Here is a 15,083-nt window from a genome sequence, read left to right as displayed (position 1 = left end):
TCAGAAGGCATACGAAAAATGTGCGTTTCGTTGAGCTTTTATATGAATTAACAATAAATTGCATAGGCTCGTTGTCTAATGGCTGCTCGGTATGCTTGCTAAATTTGTTATTGTTGTTGGTTGATTGTCTTAACTGACGCTGGCGCATAAATTTACACCTTATTGGCCCCCATAGCGCCCAGAGCGAGTACGTGCCCGGCCAGATTCAGCCCCAGCAGAGGCTGGCTAAGACTCGTTTATTATTAAATACCTGGTAGTGTGCGTGTGTGTGTGCGTGTGTGTACAGATGAATCGCGGATCAGATTGGCTGTTTGCAGTTGCCACTTGTCTGTTTGATTTAAAACTTTATAATTAAAGTGGTTTTGACTTAAATTGGTTAATCATATTTATATGTGAAGTATTCCAAAAGCCAACAAAAAATAAATTAATAAATGAATAACATTCGAGTGCAAATGAATGGCGAATTGAGCAGAATTTGTATTTGGAATTGGTGGGCTGTGAATATGCGAGTAGATTTAATTTCAAGTCGAGAATTTTGTCATTCTGTGAATTCATTTTTGCTGGCCTAATGATTGTGCAAATGCTTGATAATTTGACTTGAGTTGAGAAATAAAGCAAGTAAAGTTTAATCAGAGTCATTGAGTAGATACTTATGAGGGAGATGCTCGCCTCACTTTCTTCGATTCGAAGCTGTATAAACATTAGTATCTTAAATCTCCTTCTCCGCAACTATCAAGGAATAGTTGTAGTTATAGACTGTTTCCTTTCCGATAACGCAAATAGTTTATTTAGGTTTCATTTCTGGCTGGCCATATTTTGGATTTTATATCAAAGTAAATAATCGCCGCTGGCGTTTATAAATCTTGGAGCCTAGTCGGCCCCCTCGGTATTTGTGTGCCCACATTCAAACACAATGTAAACGGCTCAATCACGACGCACAGCATCGGATCGGAGGAGCTGCATGGATCCATGGTTGGCGACACGCATTCGAGGTCATAACCCAATTCCTTCTGTCGTCGATTCTCTCCGACTGGCTGTCAACGAACTGGTCTGCCACTGATACCGGCAGTACACACTCGATCATCAATACCCGCTGTACGTATTAGCCGAATGCCATGGCCCCATCCATTGCACAGATGCTATGCTGCTGGCCCGTTGGCTCGTCTAGTCGACGCTGGTCTCCTTGGTCTCTCGATGCCCAATTGAAATTCGGTGCGCATTGCAATCGATCGCACTTTTTGCCTTCTGATTGTGCGAGCGAGTACCTTTCTAACGTAGTCGTTGTCGTAGTCGTTGTCGTTGTTGCTGTCGTTGTCGTAGTTCGTTTGTCTGCTGTTTGGTTTGCCTGCTCGTCTTCTGGCCTGCTGGCATTGTCGCCCATCTTCATTATCATCCATGCTGCCGCGTGTTGCATTTGATGATGTGCATCGCCGCCGCCGCCGTCGCCGCTGCTAGCAGAATGCAACAAACAAACGTTGCCTTCATGTCGCCATCGGTGTTGTTGTTGCTGTTGCTGTTGCTGTTGTCGTCGGCTGTTTGTTGGTTACCGTTGTCATGATTTGTTGTCGCCAGTTTCTAACCTGGTCATACCACGATTTTTGTCTGCATTTCTTGCCCGGCTAGCTGGAATTGCTTTTGCTTTCGTGGCAGTAGCCAGGCTTAATGCCTCAAGAATCTTAATAATTCCAAAAGTTTTTTCTTGCCTTCTTGAGTATTTCCTGTACAGCCGGAACTCACCGTCCCTGTAAGGACAAACCTGCCCAGTTTCAAGTCAAAGTCATCAATCTGAGTGCGGCCGCAACTCCTACTCGACCGCAAAGTGGTGCTCATAACATGTGTGAAATTGACACCACATATGCCATCGGCTAGCCGGCGCTGGCGGCGGAAACAAAAGCAATTTTACGCTACATTTGCTTAATGATACAGCCCTCGGTACAGAAAGGCAGATGTTGCCCGCCACTTTTTGGGGCTGTAAAAAGAAGAGCTGCAACAACACGCCGAGCATTGGAAATAAAAAGTCAGATATGTATTCTCATCGATCTTAACGACATGAGTTGCCTGCGAATATATTCGACAAGGCGATAGCCTAGATCTTCTGCAATGGGTTATGAACTAGTTCCGCCAAATTCCATAGGATTATAGCCATCCTTGCATCAATTGCTTTCCTCTAGAAATTGAATTTGAAAACAATTTTGGAATGCTTTTAACGACATGAAATAGAATTCAGAGTTCGTAGTTCGTACAGGATTTCTAAAAATTGCCGTTTTTTATTTATTTTTGTTTTGTTTTGGCCCACTACGACACTCAAAATTTATTTAGCAAAATGAGCAGCCGTTGGCAGCAATGGGTGGATCGTAATGCGAGGCCCAAGAACATATTTATAGCTCCATCCGCGCGTCTGCCACCGACTCGCTGGCAGAAGCCGGGGCCAATGAATCGACAGCAATGGATTCATTTTTACCAATGGGCCAAGAAGAATGCGCGTCCGCCACCAGCTAATAGAGCTGAGATCGCGCGAAAGCAAATGCAGACACCGACACAGATACAGCAGCCAAAACAGAGCCCGTTTGATCCGTACTCGCCACTGATTTACATGTACATCGCATCCGAAGTGCATGCCAATAGGCAGAAGCAGAAGAGCTTACAGCAACATTTTGAGGTGCTCAGTCAGCCCAAATACAAGCGCGAAAAGTATGTGAAGCCACCCAAGCGGGAGCATCCGTATCGGCCGCAGCTCTGCAACCGCCCACCGCCCAGACCCGAGCGCGGGCGACCAGTGGCGAAGCCCAAAGTGCCGTGCTGCTTCCAGCACGAGAATCTGAGACTTGATTTCTGGTCGAAAATCGATTACAAAATCTCGCCAAATGCCCTTAAGGCCAAGGCCTCCAAGAAAGTCGTGGAGCTGGCCAAGCCGCGCACGTATCCACCCAAACCCCACTGTCCGCTGCCGGCGAGCGCGAAAGAGCCTGCGCCCAAGCGCACGAAGATGTCTGCGAGGCAGTGGCGCGAGCACCGCATACGCCTCAACAGCCTGTCCTTGCCAAATCCCCGTGTCCTGGAGGAGCTGGGCAACAGATGTAACTGTACACACTTTCAATGTCTATGTAAATTGTGTGGCTGCATGATGCGCGAGCCAAGGTAAACCGATTTGAGAGCGCAATGAACTACAACGTGTAATGTTCAATGCTCTATCAAATCGCTTTTCCATGGACTGCTGCATATTTGCAGCCATTTCGCTAAAATTCAATGTATAAATTCAACCAACTTTTTAAATTTGAGTAAATATCATAAAAAAAAAAAAAAAAATTGTCTCGGTTAAAATGTTTTTTTCAAAGACTGATTTAGTCCCAATCGATCCTAAATATAGTTTGTTAGTATATTTTAATTTAATAACAATTTGTTAGTTTTTATAATTTAACTTACAAAATACTCACAGTATTCATGGAATGTCTGATATCGTAGTCAATGACTGGCTCAAAACAGATTCAGTTCGTTTTCGTAATTGTGTAGCATGCTGTGCATTGTTTTTTATTCAGGGAAAACTTTTCATTGTTTCTGAGAGCCACTTCAAAAAAACATCTGCTAGCCAGTGAAAAAAAAAAAAAATTATTTAAATTTTTCAAATCAAAAGTCTTAGTATTGCATACTCGTTGATTCGCAAAACCTGTGAAGACTCCTATTCTTCAAGATGAGCTTTAACGACGAGGATGGCGAGCCATCAGAGCGGCGTGTGGTGGAGGAGGAGGAGAAGCCGGCGCCTTCATGGGTTGCTTGGTGCGAGCGCAACTCTCAGCCCATTAAGCGAAACTTACCCAGAGAGCCTCGGTATCTGACGCGTTGGCAAAAGCCTGGACCCATGAGAAAAAAGGAATGGAAACAGTTCTTTGCGTGGGCATTGGAGAAAGCGATGCCAAAGGAGCTGCCCATAGTGGAGGTGCCCATACCGTGCGCTCCCAAATATTTGCCGTGTGCCCGTGAGCCGAAAAAACCAGATCCGGAGGCTCTGGCGGAGAAAATGGAGCAGCTGTCCAAGCCACTTGAGCGTAAGATGACACCCAAATACGTGAAAGAGAAACCATTCTATCCCTACTCTCCGGTCATTGTGTGGGGCCAGCCCGCAAAGCACGATAAGGGCCGACCCTTCCCGCCACCCTTCATACCCTGCTTTTTCGCAAATGACGAACTAGAAGATGATTTCTGGGCCGAGATGCGTTTCCCAGTGCGTCCGGCCGCCCTGAAAGCGCGCCCGTCTCCGCGGATACTTAGCTTGGCCAAGCCCCAAGTCAAGCCGCAAAATCCGCCACACTGTCCCATTCCGAAGAGGTCACCTGACCCACTGGATGTGCCGCCGCCGAAGCGCAAGAAATTCACACCACAAGGATGGCGTTTGCACCAAATACGGTTGATCTACCTCTCAAAGCCGGTGTCAAGACCAGAGTTCGAGTATTTCTATATGTGAATCAATTAGGCTTATTTGTGTCTTTTAAATTCTAAGTACTTAGTCCGGGGCTCGTATTAAAAATGTTAAGTTAAATCCCAGCCGCGACTTCTCGTTATTTACGAATGCAATTTGCAGTCCTCAATTTCACAAAATTGCCTGGGCAAGCAAAAGTCGCTAAAAAAAATTAACCATTTCACGCTGATAAAAATTTCAATTTGTATCCTTGACGGGCCTTAAACAGTAGCCACGACCACAACACAGACGCAGCTTGCCGGGGCCACAAAACATAATCCAAGCGCCCGGCCAGATCTGCCTGGCGACCAACCAAGCTGCACTTAGTCATGGCAGCCGCATTAGAGTCTTGCAGTCAAAGGTGAGCTGCCGCAAAGAATGGCATTGTGTGGCAATAGCCTCTGTGCCCCCTCAGCCTCATGCGCGCCGCCTCCTCCGAGCCGACTGGCAGCCGCCAGCTCCAAATTGCTGTTTATCAAGCGTAGCAAACATGCGTCACATTGACTTTGGCTGGCTCGGCTAGGATCAAGGTTCACAAATGATCATCAGTCAAATCAATTAGATAATTGAATGAATGATTTGTAAAATCCGATTATGTGCGCTCTTCCTCACACACACACACACACACACACATACATATTTATATAACTGAATGCTTGCGTGTGTGTGTGTGTTTATATCTGTTGTTGGCTTCAGTCGGAATGCCTTGTCTTGCCCTTTCTTGCTGAATAACGCATCAACTTGCATAAGAGCCTAACAATTGCATATTATATTCAATTAGCAAAGAAAAGGTAATCTTTATTATAATTAAAGCGCAGCTAAAATGAACTAATATAAAGATGGAATTAGTCAAAGTTCATATTACTTTAACTTAATCAGATTTTCTTATCATAAATTCTTAAGATAAAAGCCCTGCTGATAAAGAAAGCTTTGCTAATATGGGTACTGCACACTCTTTTGCTCTAAATTTCTATTCCCTAAAAAGTAAAACCTAGGGAAACAATTTATAATCGATCGTTTCCCCTAGTTTAACAAATTTATCAATGCTTCAAGCCGTGGTCTGCTTTTTGTGTTTTTCAATAATATAAATCTTCCTTTTGCTCATTTTGATATACACATTATTCAGCATATATTAAAACATGTTGAGTGCCTGCTGAAGAGGCCGCTTAGCAGCTACCAACTTTATGGCAAAAGCCACAATTTTTCATTATATTTTTCCACGGCAGGTCGTTAAATATGCTAAAAAGCGAAACTTTAGACAATTTCGGTCTTTCACTGCAATGCCGCGACTCGCAACGACATTTGGCCGAAATACGTGGCCAAAGCAAAAGAATCAGCAACAGCTACGGCAATCAACATAACGAATTGCCCAAATAATATAGTCGATTCGTGGCATGGATTGTGTATGTGCAAAGGATTGCCTCTTGTATTGAATATTATTGATAAAACTTATGGCACAAGGCAGACGGACGGACAGACAGACAGAAGGCAGGCGCAAGCGATTCAATAATTTAGCACTCGTTCTCGATTTTCGGGGCAAGTGTAACAACAACAACAACAACAACAGCAACAACGACTATCGAAGCAGCGGGCTGGAGTATCTTATTAAAAACTTGCTACAAGCTGCAACTGCCACAGAGCTGTAGACGATCCCGAGCAGGGGGCGAAACGACTAGTGGCTCCAACTGTTTTTGTTCTTGTTTGTCTGCAGGCCATGTTGCTGATGATTATGATGATCGCACTGCGCTGACGAGTCTATGTCGATCAGGACTGGGCCACGAGGCGACGTCAGCGCTGATGATGATGATGATGATGATGAAGTTGATTGGGGATTGTGAAATGCGATGATGTTGCTGCACTTGCGGTGCATACCAAAATAGCTAGCGCCAGGCAATGTCGCCAATGCGACAACAACATCAGCTACAACAACAGAATCAACAACCAGCCACATTGTTGTCATCATCATCAGTCGACTGCTGCTGCTGCTGAGAGTTGCCTAGCAAAGTCCCGTCTTGCGGATTCTTTGTTGACTTTGTTTTATTTATTCAATATACAGTTAGCTAAAGTTAAGCAAAGTAAAAGGGAGATATGCCAAACGAAAATAGAAATAAAATTAGAAAAACAGCAAACATCAAATAAATCATAGGAATGTAACATTTGAATGCAGCCCAACTGTGCAATACTCGCTAAAATTGGAAAACTAAGAAGTCACATATATTTTTATTTATTTATTTAATTTATTTAATAAACCTCTTTATCTTAATGTTTAGTCTAGCAATAATATTCATAGAGTAAAGCATCGGTACACACATAAACCAATATACTTTCTGCTCAATTTGACGAGTATTAAAATGCACATCCCAGCTCTTTCAGCTGGAATAGACAAATAATATATGCAAACCTCAAATTCACATTCACGTTTGAATTCGAATTCATATTCCCATTCGCATTGCTCGTTCTGTTGTTCTTGAAGTCTGTGCGATGCCAATATTAGGATTTGACTGAAATTTCCGAGGAATGGAAGCTAAGAAGCTAGCCTTAGTTTAAAGTGATTAAAAATAGTTCTTAGTTAGGGAAAATTTTTAAATTAAGGTATACCAAATATTAATTTAAGGTGATAATGTTTACGTATTGTAAAATAAATTATTAATTTTTTTTAAGTACAACATAAGCCAGTTTTTTATGATGATATGAAAAGTTCTTATGGCTCAATAAGTTTATGATAATTATGATGGTATAAAAAGTTGCCTTAAATATGAGGCCCAAAGTGCAGGACCCATAAGAGCAACAACTGTTGGCCTAATAAACGGTTTTGGTAGGGGCGAAACAATTATTGGCGCCGAAATGCATTTTTGTGGCATAAATTTTGATAATGCTATTAAAATGTAACAAATTTTCGGCAATTTGTTTTTTATGTTTTACTCCCTTTTTATTTGTTTTACTGGTGGTTGTTGTGCGCCAGCTGTTTGGCCGGAACCGCAAAAAAAATGGGTAGAAAATGAGGAAGAAACTAAATAAATTAAGGCAACGTTAAGAATAATACCCCAATTAATCAATGAAACCCATAATTCTCTTTGCAGACTTCCTGGGCGACTTTAGCAGCGTGTCGTCGATGCGGCGGCGGCACCACCCGCGTGGCACGAAGCGCGGACGACCACGTGGCAGCACGAGGCGCGGCGGTGGCCATGGATCGCTGCAGCGCGTGCCAACGCCGAGCTCGCCGGCGGTTGGAAAGATCAGCTCGCCGCTGCCACAGCAGGAAGCGGGCAACGCCGGCGCAAGTGGCGAGGCTGCCAGTGGTGCGACCGTGCCCACTCATGAGGAAGGTAAGTGCAGCTAACGGCTGCCCTGCTAGGCTACCCTGTTTACGTGGACTCGAGTGTCACTTGTCGCTAATCGTCGATATAATCACGTTTAGTGTTGCCTCTTAGCATACGCACAGACACAACGGCATCTTTCTCTCTCTCTCTCTCTCTCTCTCAACAATTGGGCACACTTGAGTGGCGCTTTGTGGTTGCTGCTGCCCCTTCGCTTCACTTCGCTTTGGTTTTTGGCTGCCCGCATTAATCGGCAAAGGGGGAACAAACTTCACTTGTAGTACGTGACAATTTTGGCGCAACCCAAACCATTTCCATTATATCATCATCCGATTCATTGGCATTCGCTGCTCCCCCTTTGCTTGAATGCCAGCAGCTTGCTCGCCCCTTCACGCAGTCAGACCAAATATTTGTTCAAAGATTTGCATCTGGCTGCATTATCGCTGATGTACAAACAGAAACAGAAACAGCCCCCGGCGCAGTTGATACTGTGGCTACTCAACGCGCCGAGCACTTCCTAAGTGCTCATAATTGAAGCGCTGCTCTCAAGTAGTTGTGGGGTCTTTGAGTTTTGGATATAGCTGGCTTCCTGTTTTCTAAGTAAAAAATAGCGTTGGGTTATTTAAATGGTTTATGAATGCTCATACAGCTCCTAAATGATGAAGTATCAAGGTAGCTTCTCTCTCATTCAATTTCCGCTTTATTTATTTATATGATATTATATAATTCCAATTTTCTGTTCTCACTCAATTAGCTAGTTTGTAATGCTTCAGATTGGTTTCTAGGCACATTTGCAGCTGTCTGACAATTTCTGATTAATTCCTGCACATTTCAATCGATATTCATAGTCATTCACGGCAATTAGCAGTGGCTTTCAAATTATGCAAACAGCTGCTCAACTTTAATTCCACAAATTTATGCAACGAGCAAACACATTTGAATTGGGAATTTGTCGAATTTTTTGCAACTTCTTTTCGTATTTTCCGCTAAAAACACGTTGGCACATGTCCAATTTACACGACAAATGATAATTGCATAAATCGGCTTAAACGTTCAGACGCACAACCAAAATGCTGCTGCGAGTGTGTGTGTGTGCTGCGCCAGACAACACGTGACATAAAATAACTGCATTTCCATAAAGAAAAGTCAATTACAGAAACGGAAATGATTTGATCGGCCTTGAGATGCTCTATAATGTGGGCATAATTTCTATATTAGATAAAGATTTTAAAATGTACAGAAAATATAAAAGTGTATCAGACAACAGAAATAGCTAAAACTCTCATAAGGTAAACTTAGAAAACAATAAAACTTTTCTCTACTTAATTATATTTTAACATTTTGTATTTGATAAAAAGAAACTATAAGATCTCCCAAAGGTTAAGTGCGGTATAGATTCTTTTAAAGTATTAAACTATATTGATATGCCGCAGTAGAAACCCGCTCAATCCGTTATCGAGGGCATTTAAATGCAGCGCTGCTTCAATATATCACTTAACCACAATGAACTGTGCTCGCTGCAGGACATTGTTGCCAGCCTGGGCTTGGTCCTGTGCGGGCAGTGATAATGTGCGGCGCTTAAAAGTATGCAACATTGTAGGCAGCAACAGAAATGAGGATGTGGCAGGATGCAGCCGGAACGTGCAGGCGCAAGCAGCGGGCGCATTAGCGACAATGTTGCCGCTTGCCTCCGCCCGGATTTCATGGCCTGCGCCGGCTAATGGAAAGCGGAGCCGTCAATCTCATTTACATAATAATTACGATTATTCAAATGCAAAGCGTCGAGCTCGTGTTAAGTCGACACTCATAAAAATGTTTTTCTTTTTTATTTGCAGACGTTAATCCCACTTTAAGTGGCCTTCCAGGCGCAATGGGCACGCCAACTACCTCGTTGGTCAAGCGAGGACCGGGACGTCCTCGCTCCAAGACCGCAACGCCAGTGAGTCGCGGCACGCGGGGTGCACCGCGGGCACGCCGGCCCATGGGGCCGTTGTTGGTGCCACTGGGGCGCAGTCCGGATGCCACGCCCCCTGGCAGCAGTCCGGCCACAAGTCGTGCGCCCAGCCCAACGCCGCACGGCGAACGCAGCGCCGGAGCACTCGATTAACTTGAACAATTCCAGTGCGGGAACAGCCGAAGGAAGCCAAAGCCTTGCAGTCACTGTTAATGGCATTTAAGGTTCTCGAAGCAGCTTGAAATTTGTTGAAAATGAATGACAACTCTAATAAAACTGATAAATATTGAGATAATAAAATAATATAATCTAATACTGAGTGTTAATTACATCAAACTTATTGAAGTTTATAATCTATTGATGTGGGATATAAGAGAATGCATTTTTTAAGATTCACAAGAGGTTTTTTTTCCTTATACTAAAATCAGACTTAGCTCAATCCGCTTCTGCATCATTGCACGCTATTTATGCGCTGACAAGGACATCTGACGTATCAAAGGAAAACCTCGCAGGACAGCTGGCGCTCAGCTTCTATAAAGCTGGCTGTGCGCTGAGTGAGTAGCAGTATATCCATTATATCCAAGAGTCTTGCGCCAATGGTGACTTTGTCTTTTCTGAAATAAATTGAATTAGAGACGCCGAACGCGCACATTCATCAACGCAGCAGAGTCTGTAACGAAGACAGGGACAGCCGCCTATGATAGATGGTCTTAGTTTGCCTCCTAAAAAATGCAGCAGTAGGTACGCGCGCAGACAAATAGTAGGAGTAGACATTTTAATTTCCGAAAAATAGCTGCTACGAAAATAGATCGAAAGAGAGAGGGAGAGAGAGAGAGCTGGCTGCCAGCTGAGGGCCTGCGCAGGCGGTTCCTTGAGGGTTCGTCTTCGGCGTCTCCGGCTTTGGGCTTAAGTGCTCAGGCGAAGATGATGAGAGTCGCACGACATTGTTGCCTAGAGCTGGGGTTAACTGAATTAGAGCATACTGTGTTTTTTAGAAGAGAAAAGTAAGTAAAGGGATGAGAAATACAAGGATGCTGCATGCCAGCGCACACACCTTCACGATTTGCCGTTGCCTTAGAGCCGACTGTCTTGTCTGCTCTGCATTGTGTGTGTGTTTGTGTGTAGGCAGCGGAAAGGATTTGATCCTGCAAACAATTAAGAAGGAGTATGCACACACTTGGATCTCGGCTTGAGCCCCGCTTGGTCTGTAGCTGCAAAGGAAAAGGAAAATTTAATCCTTTTGCTTATTTTTTCAAGGTGTGGCCACGCAATGTGTGCGCACGGGGCGCAGCCCACGTTATTGTCCTGATTTATAGAGCGAGCATCTTGGCCTCAAATTAAGGTAGCAGCTTCCAGTTAAAGGCGAACAAAACAGAAAAAGGATTAAAGTCCGCATTTTGTGGCTTATTAGTTTCGCTGGATTAAATCACAAGAATGGGTGCGGCAGCCAGCACGGAAGCAGCTGCCCTTATAAGAAGCGCTAGCTGCACGGATGGAATTACGGCTAAATATCGAGCAGGCGACTGGCTAAAATATTTACTCTTACTCTGTAAACTGGGCTCTCCAAGGTGAGAGTGTTCCATTTCCATCTGCTAGTCAAATAAATTAGATAATGCACACTTCACTGCTTTGCTAACTGCCCGGACATAAAACGAAAACAAACCAACAGCAGCGGCATCGACCGTCGCCAAGGAGCCGAACCTGTTGACGGCCTTTAAAAAATTTCTTTTTCCTGGCTGGAGCAGAGCAACTGTTGCTATTGAAATGCTGTTTGTGGTTTTTAATTGAAGAAATAATAATGCACAAGTGTGCGTTCCTCTCGCACTGTGTGTTGTCTCGGCTGCACTTGCAGCTAAATCTCAGCTTTTGCCGCTGTGCGTATGTCGGAATGGGGATGGCTGCTAATTAATAAACGCACTGCCGGCAGGGAGGAAACTGGTAAACAACAACTGGCGACGAGGCCGAGGCCGTGGACGCCCGTTGCCCAATGCCCAATGCCCGACGCCCGACGCCCGACGCCGTCGCAGATGCCACTTGGCATAAATGCACACTTTTAAAATTGTTGAGATTCTCCAACTGTAGCTAAAACGTGCTGCTTTATGACAGTCGGACTCTCAGTGTCTGCCTGCCGTCTTTGGCGTAGTCGCCAACTGGACGGCAGAAAAAGTTGCAGCAGCCGCTTGCAGTCGACATCAGAATATTAAGAATTGTCATATTGAGAAGACCAAGATGCCAGCAGTCAATGCCAAGAGCCACATCTGTTCACAGCAACAGCAGCAGATAAAAGAGAGCGTAAACCTTAACTACTTACCTGAAGACACTTGAGCATTTACTCTTATTAAGATATATAAAAAATTAATAATATATTATATTAACAATAAAAAATGTAATACATTTTTTGTATACTGGATAATCTGCAAATAAAAGTTTGAAATATGCCAGCTATCAAAAATCAACTCAAAGAAATTTTTTTTTAGTAATATGATTTCCTTTACATAAATATAATTTTATATTTTTTTTTTTTATATGACTCATTGATAGTTGATGGACCCGAAGAGAGTGTAAAGCACAGTGCACACAAATGTTGCATAACAAGTTGTCAGGTCTTGTTGCTTGTGAGTTATTTTCTGTCACAGGAGCGTGTCCTGATTATTTTATTAAGCGGAATGCCTTAACTTATTAATATTTTTACCGTTTAGCATTTATTTGTACGTCTTGTCCGAATTTTCATCATTTTTGGCTGTTACAGTTTTGGGTATACAAACGAATTATGAGAATCATGCGCTGTAACTAATGGCCAAGCTTGATTTCTGTCTTCTGAGAGTTTTAGGGCCTTCTGTTGTTCTCATAATTTGATTACAGGTTTTATAATTTTATATACCCCATCCATCAGGGGTTTTCGGTGCTGATTGCTGCGCTAATTTAATGTCATGCACACTTAATGGCTGCGCTTCTTGAACTCAACGCGCGGAGGGTGTTGATTACAACAAACAAACGCAACAAAAATGAAGTAAATTATATTTGTGTTGTCTGCGAGAAAAGGCAAATTTGATTTTATTACAGCGCACATTTGTTGTTTTACAATTATTTTGCCAGACGATGCGTGAATGAGTCAAATGCGTCGTTGCGTGGCCCAGGCTTTGGCATTTTGTTTGCTCTCGTCAAATACAAATGACTTAGGCAACGAACTTGCCAAGGGAAATGCTTTAACAGTTTTACAAGTTTATTAATTTATGCCCGATAGTAAAACTCTGCCTAGTATATCAAAAATGCTATAAAATCTAATTAGGAACAGAAGTGACCTTAATGTGCTACGCAGTTAGTAAATTTTTAGGGCATTCACTAAAATGGCTCATTATTAATTTTTGGGGTGATTGTGAAATTATAGAGTTGCCCTATTTGATGTGACTGTGAAACGTGCTCTTATAAAAATGTATGAAAAACATAATTGCGATTATTCCCATAGAGCAGGACAGAGCTGATCGCCGTAGTAACTTGTTAACTTAATTGACTTCACTTTTTGTTAAAACTAATTCAATAATGAAAACATATCAATAAACACACGCCGCTGCCGCTGCCGCTGACTCTGCCGCGTCGCCTGGCATCGCATCGCATCGCGTCGCGTCGGTGACGGCAACTGACGGCTTTCAAAAATACTCGACTCGACTCGCCTCGACTCGAATCGTACGAACGGCTCGAAAAGATGGCTCGGCCAGGCAATTGTGCAAAAAGCGCAGCATGTAGCTGACAGGAGCAGGAACAAAAAGCCATAGGAAAAATAATTAAAAAATTTAATTGATGCATTAAAGCAGGCAACAAGTTTTGCTTGTTGTTGCCTGTTGCCTGCTGCCTGCTGCCCGACTGCAACTTTGTGGCTTTTGCTTTTTGCTTTTGTGGCCGGCTTACCCAGCCTCTTGGCGCCCGTACAAATTACAAGAGGACAGGCTAGAAAAAAGCTGAAAGCCCAACTGACTTGACTCAAACTTCAGTCAGCACACAGAGCCACACTATTTTTAACTGGCTGACAGGACCCGGCACTCGAGGTATCGTTAACCAAGTTAAAGAGCTCATTACGGGGCCGCCAGCGCAGTAACTTGGCCTTTACATACAGTGCGAGTCGTTTAAAATATTTACATTAAAATTGTTTGCATTGGCTGTGATGTTGTTCGAGGAATGTAATTTTGATTTTGATGATGGATGGCGGCGGTTTTTATTTTTTCAAAGTCTTCACGGCTGGCATTCGTATAAGGAAAAAACTAGTGACTTAGGCAACAAACTTGAAGATGTACTTAGCATTGGCACAATAAAACATAATGCTAATACTTAAATTGATGAATCCACCAGACGTTTTCGTATGCATCGTCTTCATAAAAATTCAAGTTCATGAAAATATATTTTAACTTTGAGTTATGTCTTCTGTTAATTAAAGAGCTTGTCTTAAACTGAGCAATGTTAAATAATCAAAACAGTAATCAACAGATCCCCACTTTTGCGCCTTCTTCCTAAAAAATGTAATAAAATATTAGCTTTTTAATTTGCTGTCACTTGAGTGCAGACGTTTTTCATTTCTTTTCAGTTTTGCATACATTGTTACGTAAATGCAGCAGGGTATATATATAATATGCGAGTTCGCCAAAAAGTAAACAATTACTCAATTTAAGCGCGCCCCAGTGAAACGCTCTTTATCATTAACATATCGCATCCTGCGGATCTGGGACCAATGCGAACAATGCGAACAGCATTTTAACTGCAGCCGCATGCAACTTGACAAATATGCTTTCAGGTCTAATTATACACCAAAGAGCGAACCGCATGCGCATGCTCACTGGAGCAGGCAGGCAGCAAGGCAGTCGAGTAGTCGAGTAGAGTAGTCAGGACAAGATGATCAGCAACAACAACAATGCTGGAGACGCTGACCGAGGCGAAGTGACCCCAATTCCGATTCCAATTTGCGGCCAACCCTTTCGGACACGTACGCAAACGACGCTATATAATTACGCGGAATGAAAATGTGAATGTCAACTGAACATCAATAAAAAGGTAGCAAATTAAATTTTATTAAAATTTTTTATAACCTTTTGTATTCTTTTTTTTTTTTTTTTTTTTTTTTTGGGACTTTTGCGTGTGAACAAAGTTACTCGTTCCATAGGCTTTTGCAAAAATATCAGTCAGTCTCTGTGCTGCTCTACGAACTATGAAAATGAACAAAAGTGAAAAGAAATGTTTTGAGGTCTGAGAAATTTAGAAACATTTCAATTAAGCTCGCTCGTTTGGGGGCCCGCGCCTGACTATCAGCGCTGTTCATCTAGCTGGCCCATAAAAGCTGCGCTTACAAAAAACTTTAGATTAGCATAAAACA

At 43.0% G+C, this 15,083-nt stretch overlaps 3 protein-coding genes across 3 annotated transcripts in view; all 3 read left to right on the top strand.

Annotated features, from left to right (window-relative positions):
* LOC6573289 (chromatin-remodeling ATPase INO80) overlaps positions 1 to 10,032 on the top strand; it is a 39,365-nt gene extending 29,333 nt beyond the window's left edge. Inside the window, exons 14-15 of the mRNA XM_015166853.3 lie at positions 7,534 to 7,779; positions 9,606 to 10,032. Coding sequence (XP_015022339.1) covers positions 7,534 to 7,779; positions 9,606 to 9,877 — 518 coding nt within the window. The 3' untranslated portion in view covers positions 9,878 to 10,032. The remainder of the gene's footprint in view (positions 1 to 7,533; positions 7,780 to 9,605) is intronic.
* Positions 1,748 to 3,286, top strand: LOC26527993. Its single transcript, XM_015166858.3, has one exon. The coding sequence runs from the start codon at positions 2,324 to 2,326 to the stop codon at positions 3,140 to 3,142; it is 819 nt and encodes a 272-aa protein (XP_015022344.1). The 5' UTR covers positions 1,748 to 2,323; the 3' UTR covers positions 3,143 to 3,286.
* On the top strand, positions 3,477 to 4,539 carry LOC26528529. The gene has a single exon (XM_015166859.3). It carries the CDS (start codon positions 3,689 to 3,691, stop codon positions 4,457 to 4,459), a length of 771 nt encoding a protein of 256 aa, XP_015022345.1. The 5' UTR covers positions 3,477 to 3,688; the 3' UTR covers positions 4,460 to 4,539.
* Positions 10,033 to 15,083: the final 5,051 nt, after the last annotated feature.

This window comes from Drosophila mojavensis, unplaced genomic scaffold (assembly GCF_018153725.1).
Source record: "Drosophila mojavensis isolate 15081-1352.22 unplaced genomic scaffold, ASM1815372v1 contig_16, whole genome shotgun sequence".
Classification (NCBI taxonomy): domain Eukaryota; kingdom Metazoa; phylum Arthropoda; class Insecta; order Diptera; family Drosophilidae; genus Drosophila; species Drosophila mojavensis.
This window is presented reverse-complemented; position numbering and strand designations above follow the sequence as displayed.

Coding starts and splice junctions, on each gene's coding strand:
- LOC26527993 (XM_015166858.3), top strand. CDS start 2,324: ATGAGCAGCCGTTGGCAGCAATGGGTGGATCGTAATGCGAGGCCCAAG.
- LOC26528529 (XM_015166859.3), top strand. CDS start 3,689: ATGAGCTTTAACGACGAGGATGGCGAGCCATCAGAGCGGCGTGTGGTG.